The sequence below is a fragment of the Ochlerotatus camptorhynchus genome, unplaced genomic scaffold (genome assembly GCF_037179485.1).
Source record: "Ochlerotatus camptorhynchus isolate MF236.1 unplaced genomic scaffold, CSIRO-AGI_Acam_v1.1 ptg000202l, whole genome shotgun sequence".
Taxonomy (NCBI): Eukaryota; Metazoa; Arthropoda; class Insecta; order Diptera; family Culicidae; genus Ochlerotatus; species Ochlerotatus camptorhynchus.
This window is the reverse complement of record NW_027040692.1, coordinates 1,722,501-1,738,875: the sequence shown is the minus strand read 5'-3', so window position 1 is coordinate 1,738,875 and position 16,375 is coordinate 1,722,501. Positions and strand designations below refer to the sequence as shown.

Below are 16,375 nucleotides of genomic sequence, written 5' to 3'. Positions count from 1 at the left end.
TTTGACGTTTAACTTTTTGCAGGCAACTTTGCCTCCATAAATGCTGCCATAATTCTGAACGGGATAGGATCAAGCACAATGGCCCATGCGAACAAACTTTTAAGCCACCGCCATATTACAATTATTTAGTTAGATTTTTACAAACTTCGTTTTCAATGTGTATTTCCATGGATATAACTTTATTTCGGTCAATTTAGGAATGAGCAGATATTTGAAATACGATAATCATAAAACATACCTCGGCTGAGCTTAATGATCAATCTGAAGAATAATTAATTTTTCTTCTCGATTAAAAATAATAAGTGAGATCAACGTTTTCCGAGGGCGGACTTATTTTTTTCGATGTTTTCAAGTACGTTTCACATAAGATTTAATATGGCACCTGGCCACTTTATGAGAACAATTTTAATAATTTTGGAAATTGAACTGGATTTTTATATGATCAGTTTATATTTCAATAATATTGGTAAGATCAGATGGTATTTTTGAATCCTTTTCTATCTTGATTGATGATTTTTTCTAGTGGATTCAGCATGCGGCTAGGGAAAATGGCTTGAAAAAGGTTTTTATTGTTGCCAAATAGCTTTTACTGTAGCTTTAATACGGGTTTCAAATGGTTCTCAATACGTTCGTCATACAACCTTTTTGCAGTAAATCAATCTTGAAGAGCTTCGAAAATATACCCTTCAGAACCTTCTCCAGGATGGGCCAACTAGACAGATTCTAGTATTAATGAGGTTTTGGTGGATGCATAAATGGCAAAGTAGCCTTGACCAGGGTTTAATGAATGTTGTTTTATAGTAGCTTTGTATTACTTCATAAAATTTAAAATGTTACTTGGGGTGTTTCGTATTCAGTTCAGTCAGCTGGCACTGAGTACTCCAACAGTAGGCGGGACAACAGCTCACTTTAATGTATCTCAGATGACGTAGCGGTTCGTGCTGGGGTTCTCACGCAAAAGGACTGGTTTTAATTCTCCAAACAGCTCCAATACTAATACTAATGCTGATAAATCAATACACGATTTATACTTGCCTTTACAAATAACATTCATAACGACCTGACTTTAGAATTAACTTTCATAAAAGTGCGAACTAAATATAAAATTGGTGTAGAGGACAAAAACCTTTTTTAACTTATTTTCTAAAAGTTTCGTTCTAGTTCCGCCAGAAGCTGCTTAGACTGCTCTTCAGCGGAACTTTCAAGTTTTTATAACGACTTAAAAATGAGGCGTCTTAGAATTCTATAGACCACCTTCAACCAAGCTGCTTAAGGGGCATTATTTACATGTGTAGAATGGACGGTAGGCATATTTTTAGGGACTAGAACATTAAAAAACAATAAATAATTCTGACTAGCGGCGCCAGTGGTGTAGTGATAAGCGTGATTACCTCTCCCCCAGCAGGTCTGTGTTCAATCCCAGTCGGCGCCACCGAGATGTTCTGAGGCATAACATCTCTGATCACGCCTTCCTACGGGAAGTAAAGCCGTTGGTCCCCGGTTCATGAGTTGGTGGGTCGATAGGTAGAGCTCAGGTGTGGGTGCTGCCTCCCTGGCATTGGTAGCATTGGTGCTCAGCACAGAAACAAGATCGACCCAGCCTTTTTATACTACAAGAAATAGATAAAAAACGACAGGAAAACGAAAGATATCTTGAGGTTGAACAATTAAATCTACACTCAAAGTGTTTTGATGTAGACTACATCTTACGGTAAGGTACTGGGGGTAAATTGAAAATCTAAAATTGCGACCGTCACGAAATGTGTAAGGTTTTGAACGCTTATAACTTTGTCATTTATAGATGAAATTAAAATCCAAATACACCAATCGATGGGAAATATCTCTCAAAATCTACTAAATTTCATATAAAAAAACGATGAAAAAAAGGTTTAATTTTATCACTGTTTCAATAAAATAAACGTTTTCCCCAAACCAAGTCGTCATATTCGAGTACCATTTGGTTGCACTTTGTTTTGCTTGAACCTGTTAAATTATATAAGAGCACTGCTGTCATTCCACCGCTCATTACAAGGGTAGGGTCATCGGAGCTCGAACTGCCAAACTTCAGAGAGGCCTGGACGTCCTGTCTGAATAGTTCAACAGCTGGAAGATCCGTATCAACGCGGCTAAGACCCAGGTCATCATATTTCCACACTCTAAATCTCCCAGACTCATTCCGTCGGTGAATAATAAGATCTGCCTGAACGGCACAGTGGTGGAATGGTCGAAAGAGGTAGTCTATCTCGGCTTAGCACTAGACAGCAAGCTGATTTTCAGGGAGCACGTTGTCAAAACCAAAACCAACTGTAACATCTTGATAAGATCACTGTATCCACTCATCAACAGGAGGTCTACTCTATCCCTGCAAAATAAGCTTGCTGTCTACAAACAAATCATCCTTCCCTTCCCGCAATAGAATACGGGATGCCAATCTGGGAGAGTTGCGCCAAATGCCATCACCTTAAACTCCAAAAGATCCAGAACAAGATCCTTAGGATGGTCCTCAACAGCCCCCCGCGTACTAGAAATTCTGAGATCCACCACCTGGCTGGAATTCAAACATTAGAAGAACGGAGAATATTAATCCTGGAAAGCAGGGCTACTTCCACTCACTTCGCTATAAATTTTTTTTTCCCAATTATGGAATCATTGGATGCTATTATAAAAGTTTGTACTTGTCAGAAACAAGAAGAGGTTGGAAGGTATGTATTTGACGCATAAAACCTGTCAATTTCGCTTTCAGTGCGTCACAATCAGCGAATTTATGACTCGTGAGCGTTCACTCAGAGTGAGCGCTCACGAATCGTAAAATCGCTGATTGTGACGCACTGAATGCAATAATGATAGGTTTTATGTATCAAACACCTAGTTTACAACCTTATCTTGTGACTTACAACTACTAACTATCATTATAATATCTAATTATTTCATAATTCCGAAAAACAATTTTTTATAGCAAGTGAGTGGAAGCAAGCCTGCTGGAAAGGTTCAGAGACACCTGTCTGAGATCAAATCATCAGATCATACGTGATCTAGCACGTTAGGTTAAGTTATAGTAAGGTAGGTTTTCACTTTTTTTTTTTCAATTCAAACAAAACACGCCCCCAATAAGGGCATTCTGTAAACTAGTTGAAAAACGCAAATATTAAATTATAATATCAAATTAAACAAAGATGAAGAACCAGGTAGGCTAACCAATTAAAATGTTAAATCAATTTACGATCATAATCAACAGAAATAAACTTAATTTTACTACTACTTCCGCTCATTAAAGCTTCGAACGGCGTGGCAAGCAGAAGCAGGAGCAAATCAGAAAAAGGTGGAATTTTTTCCCTCTGCTTCTGCTGAACATTACCGCAGTCAGGCTAGAGCGCTGCTATTGTGAATCCGCTCATTTTCGCATCGGACGGATTGTGTGAGCAGTCAGCGTGATCACCTTGATGACAACCAACGATGAGGTGGAGAGGATGTGGAATTTGTGGAGATCGAACAATTGATCCTTTTTAGGAAAGCACATCTTTTACAGAAAGAACTATTGAGACTCGAAGTAACATTGCAAGTTTTATAGTGGTTTTAAAGCATGCTACAAGTCTAAATCACGGTCTACAGAACCCTTATAAAACCAAAATTGTTACTTGGGACTGTCTTAGGTCCCGTTCAAATAATATGAATCGCGACAAATGTTTATATAACAAACCCCCCATCACATAACATACACACTTAGAAATTATTATTTCTACACGAGACGTAATTCAGCTTTGACGTAAATCATGGATCGTAAACAAACATGGCATGTAAGATTAAGTGTTCTGAAACTGAAACATATGCAACTCGATGAAAAGTGCGTTTGATTGAATTGATTTTCCCGATTCTTAAGTCAAAAGGGTCGCTTGCATGTGTCGGTCTCAGGGCACTGACATTTACGTGTCTTTTTCGTAGTGTGTATGTGGAATTCGATCATCAAAAATCGACCCCATTTCAGTGATTTCAAGTGGTATAGAAGGACATCGATCTGTCAAATTGATTATACCAGCTGTAAAATGAGAAACAGGATCAAGGGGGGCTTGTCAATTATTTTGAATGATTATACCGTGGTTTATAATTCTATGTGTTCCTAGCACTCCTGAACTCATGTCTTACTATTTCCTTAACAATTTAAGTTCTTTATTTATTAGCTATATAATTATAAATAAAGAACTTAACTTTACTTTACTAACTTTAACAAAGTAATCACGTTGATTCACACAGTAAAACTGTGGTAAACCTAGAAGAAACATGTATGTGAACTGGCATTCGAAGGGAATAACACTCTGACTTGCGATTGTAGAATCAATGTATATTTCAGTTTCATTTAGTTTTAATAATTGACCAATTGCGCAGATAGAATTCAATATTGTTTTTATGATGAATCATATTCTAACTTTTCCAAGTCCTATGTTGCTATGTTGCTTCCTGTTATTTACGAGTCGACCCTTATTGCAAGTATGCTGAGCTATGCAAACAATCATTTCATTCATTGCGCCGTCTGCGTGAGTTGTTGATCGCCTTGCGCTTGACCTAGTAAACATGTTTATTGCATTTGGGATTTCTTAGGAATGTTTATTTGAGACCCGGTGGAAATGCTTGGAATACATTAATGTCATTTTGATTTACAAGTTAGTTTTTCGTTTATGTTGCGCATCGACACTTTTAACGGATATGATTTCGTCTTAATCAAACAAATGGTTTGCGTATCCATCACATATGTAACATTTCCTTCTTTGAACACTTTTTATTTTTTGGAACCAATTGCATCACACTTTGATTTCATTAGGTTTCGTAGGAGGAAAAACATGACCGCGTAAATTTGGAATCAAGTGTTTACATTTTGAAGTCTAGAGAGAAGCAGCAAAATTTGGAACAAGAGTCAGAAGTACCATTTGAAAAATATTCAGTGTTATGAGCTGACTTTGCATCGTTCCATTCGCAAGAATTTTGTATGCAGAACGACAAATGAAATCGAGTGCTTATCGAGTCACTCTGTAACTCTTCACTCCTATGGTAAAATCTCATAAGCAAACATCAGTCTGTGTGTGAAACTTGGTGAACATTTACTTACCCTTTCACTCCTATGAAAATTCCATATGATTCTGTCGATCTTTGCGTGCTTGCTGGAGGAATGAAGAGATAAGACAAAGTCCGCTAGATTTCATGCACAGATTATCAGATGCTTATGGGATTTTACCAGGAGTAAAGAGTTGCGGAGTCGCCGTCAACGCCAATGCTTACTTTCGTAAGGGCCAATGGTGCAAACGTAAACAATTACTTTTTGTGTGAATTTCTCGAAAATGATAACTCCTTCAACACCATGATTGTGTAGATAAAATTAGTGGTTTACATGGATTGACTTTGACCTACGAGACATTTACGAAAAAAGCCGTTATTTTTGTTTTCGACATTGCACACTGGGCCAGGAACCGAAATTAGCAAGACAAAACCTCTAGCGCATTGGGTTTGCATTATATTGAATTGGTGTCTTTGGCAAAGTTTCTCGGTTTAACATGCACGTTCATTTGGTCATAGAAATTAGTTCCAATTTTATCCGCATAGATGGTGCTGCCATACTAACTTTCTTATTTCGCACGATAGAGGTTTGCTGTCTTCGGAAAAGTTGTAGAACATAAAATAATATATAAAAATACTGAAAAATTCAAAGTTCTTGGTCTTCAAATAACAAAGATATAGTGAATATTGTAAAATTTAACTGAAATTTACGTTTTTGTACTATTTTCCATACAAACGAGAAATCCTTCATTTTGCAAATTTTTGGAAGAGTTCCCAATAATTTGGGTCGATACAAGCGAAATATTAGCCTAAATAGTGAAAATTACCATGATTCTCATAATCCGGTTTCTCGAAAAGTAGCAAGTATTAGCAAAAAGTCGTTTACTTTCTGAAATGTACCATTTATCATCAATCAAAGGTGAAAGTTTGCCGGACATATAATTTTATATAGTTGAGATATCTGAATTCATAGACTACAATGTTTATTCAATTAGCGTTCGCCAATGCACAGCTAATTCTTACAACTACCTGTTATCTTACAAAGCCGATTATTGCAATTGATTGTCAATGGAATACGTCCTCGATGCATGCAAGACGACTGAATTGTCGAGAATGGTGCTTCCGATATTTTCTAATGGATTTGTTCCGCCACTCTTGTGCCTCTTCAGATCATAAACCAATAGGAATATCACAATGGCTTATGATTGTCGGTCCATGTACCAAGATCATATGTACCGTAGCACCGTAGGTGACAAAAGGTAAAACTATAATAATGGACAACCAACCTTCTAGTCTCTTCTGTGTAGGTTTCGAATGCCTTTACGTCGATTTCAAGCTTGCTAGATAGCGCACACAGAATTGTAACGAATCGACGAAGGATATCCTCCTCAATTCCTGTAATTCTTGCCGTTATTTCCGGATTCTGAAAAAAAAAATCTTCTGGCGGTGTTGCCATCATTACTAATACCTGACGAAATGAAAATGTATACGAATGGGTATCCTAACAAGACCATAAAATGATAATCAGTTGTCTTGCAAACATCGAGGACATATTCCATCGACTTTTGCTGACCTCTGACCCAGTGACGACAATGCAGAAACAGTTTCTTCAAACCGATAAACAGCAATTTCCAGGACAATAATCGACATTGAAAGATAACAGGTAGTTGTAAGAATTAAAACAAAAATAATTACTATGAATTACTATACATGAAGAAGCTTTGTGCATACATTAGTAGAGCGTTAGCCAACGTGCAGCTAGCGAAGCTTAAGAGACATATTCCATCGTTTCCATCGCACGCAGCCAGCAAGCCGTGCATTGGCGAATGCTAATTGAATAAACATTGTAGTCTATGAGTTCAGATATCTCAAATATATAAAATTATATGTCCGGCAAACTTTCACCTTTGATTGATGATAAATGGTACATTTCAGAAAGTAAACGACTTTTTGCTAATACTTGCTACTTTTCGAGAAACCGGATTATGAGAATCATGGTAATTTTCATTATTTTGGCTAATATTTAGCTTGTATCGACCCAAAATATTCGGAACTCTTCCAAAAACTTGCAAAATAAAGGATTTCTCGTTTGTATGGAAAATAGTACAAAAGCGTAAATTTCAGTTAAATTTTACAATATTCACTATATCTTTGTTATTTGAAGGCCAAGAACTTTGAATCTTCCGGTATTTTTATATATTATTTTATGTTCTACAACTTTGCCCAAGACAACAAACCTCTATCGTGCGAAATAAGAAAGTTAGTATGGCAGCACCATCTATGCGGATAAAATTGGAACTAATTTCTATGACCAGATGAACGTGCATGTTAAACCGAGAAACTTTGCCAAAGACACCAATTCAATAGAATGCAAACCCAATGCGCTAGAGGTTTTGTCTTGCTAATTTCGGTTCCTGGCCCAGTGTGCTGGTCTTTATGAATGCTCAGTGTCAATATCACGAAAATTTTATTTCGACAGATCGATGTCCAACTATGCCAGTTATACCACTGAGGCAACACAAAAAGGGGTCAGATTTGAGTCAGATTTGAGTCAGCTTTTTGTATGAAGTTCCACATATGTTATGTGCCCCCATCCTCCTACAACGAGAAACTAAAAAGAATTGACGTTAATTTTTTCACCTGCCAAATGAGCCAAAATTCAAGTTGAGAGAAAACTTGCGTGTCATGTAAGCTGTACCTCTCACAGCTACAAAATAGTGTAAAACATGTCTGGTACCTCTTTACATGCAATTAGATTAACATCTGAAGTCCATCCTTTTATTACATATTCTGCTCAAAAGATACTTTCTGTCACGCCCCATTCATAAAAAAGGCGGGAAATCTTGTCAGGGGTGGGGCTTAGAAAGTAGTTTTTTTTGCAGAATATGTAAAAAAGGAGGGACTTCAGATGTTAATCTAATTGCATATAAAGAGGTACCAGACATTAATTAATTAATTAGATTATTAAATTAAATTAAATTGAATTAAAGATGCATTACTACTGTCAAAATCCTATGAATTGGTGAACTGAATTTTGATGATTTTGCGCCGTCCCTGTGTTGAAGTGGGATGCAGAGGGACGGTAAACATTTATTTACATATTTTAAGCAGAGCTTTACATTGTTGTTTGCTACAAAATGTATGTATCAAGTGGATTAGCGAGTTTCTAAGTGGTGCTGTGTTTAGTTCGGAATGGCAAAACGTTAAGAGTCATATTTCTGAACACTTGTAGTTCTAGTTCCTCATTAAGCGCTTAAGAATGAACATTTAGAATTATGATCCTGCTTGGATGGACGAATTTTTGATTGCTTGAAGTAGCAAATTATGATTAAATATTGAACATGGACCAAACTTTCTAATTTTGTGAAAGCACAACTCTGAATATCAAATTTTTGATTATGCTGATGGAAAGAAAGTGCGGGGACAATCCCAAATAACCAACAACTCTGCTTAGTAATAATCCGACTAATAATGCCCTGTCGTATGATAAGTTTATATAACAAAATCAATCCAAATTAGCGGGCTTATTGGTTTCCTACCAAGTAACAATTTGGGTTTTATGAGGGTACTGTAGACCATTATTTAAACTTGTAGAGTGCTTTAAAATCTCAATACAATCTACAATGTAACATGGTCTGGGATGTGCAATACATGCTAGTGAACGATTTCCTTTCGGAGGTATCCCACTGCGATCAAGCGTTTGGATAAACGTGTTATCCATAACAAATGTTCAATGGAGATGAAATGGGCATTGAAGTGTGCACGGGGAATATATTTTTTAACGGAGGATTAAAGACAAGTGTTTCATACGCGGAAATATCCCTAACGGAATGTCCAGAAACAGTCAGAAAAATAACTAAAGACTGGAACGCGCAAAAAATGGTCGACAAAAAAATCGTTTCATTCAGTCAAAATTCATATCACAAAAATCATCTTATTTTTCTTTTGGTAGTTCAATTCATATTCTTTTGGTTTGCTAAATCCGAACTGCCGTGCGTTCTGCTTAGCCCCTTCCATTAAATTTTGCACAGTGGTCTCATCGACCTTATTTGCTGCCGAACGCCAGTTAGATTTAAACTGCTGCTCGTTTTCCATGGATTTATTAGTTTTTTTTTTTTGAGATTCCGTTTGACCAAGGCCGAATACCGTTCGATATGGCGGAGTTCTGGGATGTTGGGAGGTTTGTGGTCTTTGGGTACCATAACCACGTTGTTCGCATCGTACCACTCGATTACCTTTTCCCCATAGTGGCAGCTCGCCAAGTCCGGTCAGAACAGCACAGGTCTATTATGTTGCTTTAGGAATGGTAGCAGCCGCTTTTCCAGGCACTCCTGAACGTATATCTCTAGATTGATGGTTCCATTAGAAATGAAAATGCCGCTTTTTAGACCACACGTGCATATGGCCTGCCAGACGAGATATTTTTTTCGGGATCTTCGATAGTTGAATGGTTTTGAAAATTTCAGCCACCTTCCCTTTTCTTGATGCGGTATAAAACTCCTGTCCCGGAAGCTGCTTGAAATCCGCCTTCACATAAGTTTCGTCGTCCATGACAACACAGTCGAACTTTGAAAGCAGCTTCGTATACAGCTTTCGGGGCCGCTGCTTTACCGATGTGTTTTGTTTGTCGGCTCGCCACCTTCACCTTCTTAAACGTCGACAACCCGGCTCGTTTCTTGGCCCGCTGCACAGTAGTATGGGAGACATTGAGCTTGCCAGCGACGTCCCGTATGGAGAGGTTAGGATTCCGTTTATATTTCACCGCCACCTTCTTCGTCGTCGCTGCCACGTGCGGATTACGATTGCCGCCGCTTCCAGGCTTCCTGGCGGTCGACAGACGCTCCCCGAACACTTTTAAAACGTTTGTCACGGTCGATTTGACCACATCCAGCAATTTTGCCAACTTGGCGTGTGAGAACGTCGGATTCTTTTGCTGCGCGAGTAAAATGTTGATACGCTGTTCCTTTTGCTTGGGCGTCATTTTGAAAACTGGAGAGCATACGGTGAACACTCATCATAGCAACCATTGTATATACACTCAATTTCCAAATGCAGAATTTCAGGTTTTGTTTAATGCATTTTTAACAGAAATACACCAATTTGAAGTTGACCAACTTTTGTGCGCTCCAGACTTTAAAGTTGCTTGTTGATGGTCGTTTTGGCTGTTTGTATTTCATTGACCTTTCTGACGTTTATAACACGCACACTTGAGTAATCCTATTTGGTGTATAGGACAAAATCTTTTTGACGTAGAACTACGTCTGTGATTTCTATATGGGGGTACACTTTGTGAAAACCGAAAATGGAACATGAAACAAAATTATGAAAGATTTTGAACGTTAATAGCTTTCAGCTGCCCCTGGACCAATTTCAATAATTTTATCATCAATCGATCAGAAATATTCCTACGCATCTGATAAATTTATGACTATCAATTTTCAAAATGTCACTATTGAAAATTTCACGAATGTGCAACTGTTGCTGCGATAGTTAAAATTATCACCGATTGCCTGCGAAAAGCGATTTCCCTAGCACGGATTTCAAAGTTGAATTTTGGGTTCTCCATTACACAACGAAAGGCTTCCCGCAAGCAGCTAGCTATCATGGATGCTCACAACCGCTGATCGGATTCAGTTCCAATCACCGGTCGTTGGCATCAGCAGCAGCAGGAGGAAGAAGCTGCACCGCTATTGATCGGAATCAGCAGCTCTTCGTGAGTCGCTGTGCGTCATCTATGCCAAGCGTGTCATACTAAAGAGTACAAACAGAGAGATCTCCGCTCAAATTTCTATTCATACACAAAACACACAGCTCCTGCTGCAGTTAACAAATAACATTTATGATATAAGATCACGTATTGCTACGTCACCATTGCGTACAACCCCATAGGGCTGTCCCTTGTAGTTATTTTTAACTTATTTTCTAAAGTTCAGCTAGCTGCTTAGAATGTTCTTCAATTATGATACCGGAACTTTCAAGTTCTTATAACGGCTTAAAAATGAGGATACTTAGAATTCTATAAACCACCTTCAACCAAGCTGCTAAAGCCTCAAATAGCCTTTTATCAGAACTTTTAGTTTCTTGGGAATGGACGTTGGGCATTGTTTACATGCAAAGAATGGACGGTAGGCATACATTTTAAGGACTAGAAAATTAACAAAAAAATAAATAATTCTGATTGAGCTTCAGACTAATGTAATGTAATGTTGGTTTGATCAAACAAACTGTTGGCAAGTATATGATAACATTAATATGCTGAATTATTTTATTTTCTCGGAAACACGATCTTCGACCAACAAGTACTCACTTGCGTCAGAAACGTCAGAAATCTCCAACAGACGCTTAAAACTTAACTTTTTTCAACAATTATTGTCGTGTTTCCCTAAGTATCTACAAACTTAAGCAATGTGCACACTTTTTTCCCAGCTTTTTTATACTACAAGGAATAGATAAAAAAAAACGGCAGGAAAACGAAAGTTATCTTGAGGTTGAACAATTAAATGTACATTCAAAGAGTTTTTGTTACTTCATACGTGAAGTTTAAGATTTTATGAGTTGGTTGGAAATGTTATACTAATATAAATATGAGGCTTTAATGTGATAATTTATTAACTAGAGAAAGTTCTGACGAGGCTAGATTGATAGTTCCGCTATAGTACGGCAGTGTGATAATTGAATAGAAGTTGAAATTGAGCGAAGGGCTATTGATAATCAAACCAGCATTCTTTTACCTAACTCATAAATTGATGAATTAGGGAACTTGAAGTTTTTCTTCAAATCAACTCACAAAAGAGTGCACGTTTGACTTGCTCATATACTGTCTGCGGCTGTGGAAAAGTTCTAATGACGATTATTACTACCTAAAGCTCCCCGCCGAAAGCATTTCCAGGTGATGATGAATTGCATTACAACAGGTTAGCTTGGTTAACGCATCATTCCTCACGGCAGGTAGGGTTACGGTATGTAATGTGGGTCTAGTCCTTTCATTCGGCCTATCACGCAAATAAATAATTAATTAAGGAATATTACACAAAAAATAAGGAAAATATTGATCACTGATGATTGATAAATGTGTACCACACACAAATCAATTTATATCACAACATTTCAATACATTTTCAGCTCTCGTAAGTAATAAAACTGGTTGAGAATATCACTCTGTTCGGAGTTTTTAGCCGCCATGACTTCTAAGGTTAAGATGGGAAGGTTGCACTGACGATCATCAAATGGCCTGATTATGGCATTTATTGAATGGAATTACCTGATAATACACACTAGACGTAAAACTCACAGTTACTGTTTGAATATTTTATGTTTATTTTAATTGTTTAACAACGTTTTCACAAGTAAATCATGGACCCAACTTTAGGGACACATTTCTTTTCTATGTTCCTAACTTTGGCCCATGAAATTCATTTGACAGCATATAGCAATAAGAGTAACGTCAACAATGTGGTTTGCATTTGGATGATAAGGAACGAACAGGAAGGGAGATTTTTTCTGCCAAATCTGTATAATGAACATCACAATGTTTTGATTTAGATATTCTGCGGTCGAAAGACGATAAGCGAAATTTTTAATTTTTAATTTTTAACTTGAGTGATTTAATGTAGTTTTCGTAAAATTTTCTCTAAGAAATGTTTTGAGGAATGAAGAGTATTAAGTTAACAGTGATAGTGATAAAAAAAAATACATAAGAAAACGTTACCAAGAGCGTTTTTTTGAGAATCAAACAGGATAGGACGAAGTTGCATCCATAAATAGACCCAATTTGGGGACAATAGACCGATATTACATACATTTCCCTGGTGAGTTTTTGTCTTAAAAAAAGTAAGTTTTTCAACTTTTTGCGGTTCCTGATAGCAAACGACATGATAAGCATATCTAAGCATACCATTTAGCAGTAGAATATCGTTTGCAGGTAAATTAATTGATGAGTTATGATTAAAAACGTAATCTATGGCTGCATATTAGACCGAGGTTAGGGACGTATACCCTACTTACCACACCTATTGTATATGCTTTTGTTCGGTTATCTCGAATTGATCATTATTATTATTTTTTTTTCCTTGATTTGCTTTCCGTCGATCTTGTTTTCCGTGCTGAGCACCAATGGTACCGACGCCAGGGAGGCAGCTGCCACAGCTGTACCCTACCTATCGACCCATCAACTCATGAACAGGAGACCACCGGCTTTACTTCCCTTATTATAATTAGTATTATAATTAGTATTATTATTGTTATTTTTAGAAACACTTTATGGCTCATGTGGCATTAGTGACAGTAGAACGATACAACCTTAGAATGTCAAAAATGGCCATAGAATTCTCAAAATGGCCTTGAACTGCTAGAATTACTTAAAAACTTCAAAATAGTCCTGGAATGAAACGATTCAACAAATATACCTCCAGATCAACTTTAAATACACTAAAAAAAAATGCTTTGCACACAGGCAAAACACACAAAAATTGCTCATTCTAACACCAAAATAGTTTGTAGATTGAATGCTTCACAGCTACAAAACGCCAACGATAATCTAAAAACGAAGCTTCAGTTAAAAAACGCCAAAACGACCTGAAAATTACAAATCTATCGTAACTTCAAACAGACAGTAAAACGCCAAAATCTTCTAAAGAAACACCAAAATGACATAAAAACCATCACTAACGCTAAAAACTGTTTGATTGGCTTTTCAAAAATATATATAGAGAAAAAAGATAAAATATCCTTTACTCAGCCATGAAGAATGGTTATGAAATTCCAAATCGTCTAACAATGCCAAAGAATTTTAGACTAAATAGAAATTATTCAACCATCTCCAAAAACTCCTTATGAAGGATTCCGTTAAGATTTTCGCTGAAACATTCTGTTGATTTCCAACGTCTATATTTTAGCATGATTTTAAATTCAGATTAATAAAAAATATATATATTCAAGCTGTCCTCAACAGAGAACGGCCCAAACGTCGAGAAACACTGCATTAAACCAATTTCAACCCACAGGAACTCGCCCGCAAGCTCCAGGAACAGGAAGCGGATGGTCTGGATCAGGAGGTGATCGATCGCCGAGTTGCCATGGAAGCTCAGGACAAGGAACTGGCCAAGATGCTTCAGGAACGGGAACGAGCTAAAGCAAAGCGAGCACGGGAGAAGGCTCGGCTCAAAAAGGAAATGCAACGGCAGCAGCAACAACTGCAAGACCCCCTCTCGGGTGATGCAGACGAAGCCATTGGTGAGGGAAGTTCGTCATCGCACCTGGTTGGCGATCAACAGCCGGCATCGCTGGAGGCAGACAATGGCGATCCGGACGATGGTGATTCCTATTCAAATCCGATCGATATGCTACAGCAATCACAGGCAATCGGTGCTGTAGGTGGTCCCGGTAGTGCTGGAAGCGGTAAACGGTACTTCGGAGCTCCGGCTCACTCGCCCGAACATGGAGGTGCGATACACAAAGCACAGGGAAGCATTTCGTCGCATGGATCCGGCTCGGGAAGCCATTACGTGAATTCTCAAGTGTCGCCGAATGATGACAGCTATTCGAATCCCATCGACATGATTCGACAGCAAAAGTCCACACCAAACCTGAAGCTCTCCGCCAACGTCCAGCGGTTAGTGGAAAACGGTCGAAAAGACGACGATATCTACGTCCTCCCGGTTTCCGATGTTGGCGAGAGTCGTAGTCCTCAACGGCCGAGCCATCTGGATGTGAGAGGAATCGTCAATCGGCCTTCTTCCAGCTCCAGGTAACTTTTGCTTCTAACAAGATTCAGCGTTCTTAAATACAGATTTTAAATTTCATCCAGAAGTCAATATACCGACGAAAACATCGCTGCCAAAATCGATCCCACGTTCAACACATCCGGAAGCAGTCCGATGAACACCAATTCGATGACTGCTTCGACACTCTCCTCGCCTCCAGGTGGTAATTTGGCACATCATTCCGTAATATCCTCCTAACTAATCGCATTTCCGAATTCCCGCAGACATCCTGGAGTTCTCCGATCCCGGCTCATCTAGTCCAGTGCCACCGTACATGCCGATACAGGGAACCAGACGGAATACCTCGGCCGACAATAAGAAACGAAAATCAAAAGAACGTTGTGCTCAACAGTAAAACTTAATACTTACCTGCGCATGTAGAAAACAGCAATCGAGATGGAAAAGCAATGTTTTTTTTTCGATTTGTAATGTTTATTGTTACTTACACTTACGCTAACTATGCACGTAAGCATATTCCCACACGCAAAAACGTGGTATGCTTGTTACACTCGAAATTGATATAATGCTATACATACATTGAAGATTGTTATAAGTGTCTAGGGGACAATAACCCACTAAAATGTGAAAAGCGAGCCGCTGGAGAAAAGCTGCTGCACATCGTCGATATTTATTATGTTATTTGAATGTTGAAGAAAGGAAAATCTAAGGATATTCCGCGTCTATTGTGAAGTCACCCTGAGTGAGAGAATTGGTTTTCAATTTAAGCAGATGCACGCAAAAATGTTAAAACTTACTATATCGGCACAGGAATCTGCTATTTATGGTACGTTCAATTTTTTTTTGTACATTTATTTATGTATCTTTGTGAAATAAAAGTGCATTTTATTTATTTAAATCTATAATGGCAGATAATGATGACAACGTCCCTGATTGTACTCTTGATATCACGAAAGTTTCGCTGAAACTTTTCAGCGTAAGAGATTAATTAATTAATTTAGCTTTATTTAGGAGGCTTTCAGCCTTAGGCTGGTTCGCCTCCGAAGCGTAAGAGATTTTGAATCACTACTTATATTTTAAATATAAGAACAATTTCAGACAAAATGTAGGAGCCTATCCAATTTGGATTAAAACTACTCATTCGGCTTTGATACAGGAGATTATGTATTATGTATAGTCCCACTAGAAAATGTGACTGCATTTCAATAGTTCAATCACCAACTCATACATTTTTTTTAAATCAGTGAAAGTAGCACTATAAATTTTGTTATTTTGTTATTGCAATTTGCAATTTGTAAATGTATGTATTTGACGCTTAGGAAATTTGGATTTCGTAGCTTCGCTTATCGCTACCAAAAAAAAAGTATATTTTGACTGATTAAAAATATTGAAAAATGATGTCAAAAATCTCAAAAACTCTTTACGACTGTATGACTTTCCCCCGAAAGTGTTGTCCCAGAAATACCCCGTTCCCCGAATGGTCCAATTCCCGGAAAGTACTAGTTTCCCGAAAAAGATGCGTTTTCCAAGGAGTGTTCAACTCTGCATATCTCAATCGGTGCCGAATACTTTATCTGTGCCAAAAGCTGTGTCAAGCGTTGTGCCGAACGTGA

General features: G+C 37.9%; 1 protein-coding gene across 2 annotated transcripts in view; it reads left to right on the top strand.

Moving 5' to 3' along the window:
- Window positions 1-15,654, top strand: part of LOC135702869 (uncharacterized) — a 54,142-nt gene extending 38,488 nt beyond the window's left edge. Inside the window, exons 5-7 of one of the 2 annotated variants that reach the window (XM_065223915.1) lie at window positions 14,046-14,788; window positions 14,849-14,964; window positions 15,029-15,654. In XM_065223915.1, coding sequence (XP_065079987.1) covers window positions 14,046-14,788; window positions 14,849-14,964; window positions 15,029-15,159 — 990 coding nt within the window. In that variant the 3' untranslated portion in view covers window positions 15,160-15,654. Of the gene's footprint in view, window positions 1-14,045; window positions 14,789-14,848; window positions 14,968-15,028 lie in introns of both variants that reach the window. The other variant, XM_065223914.1, reaches the window with a different exon arrangement.
- The last annotated feature ends 721 nt before the right edge of the window (window positions 15,655-16,375 follow it).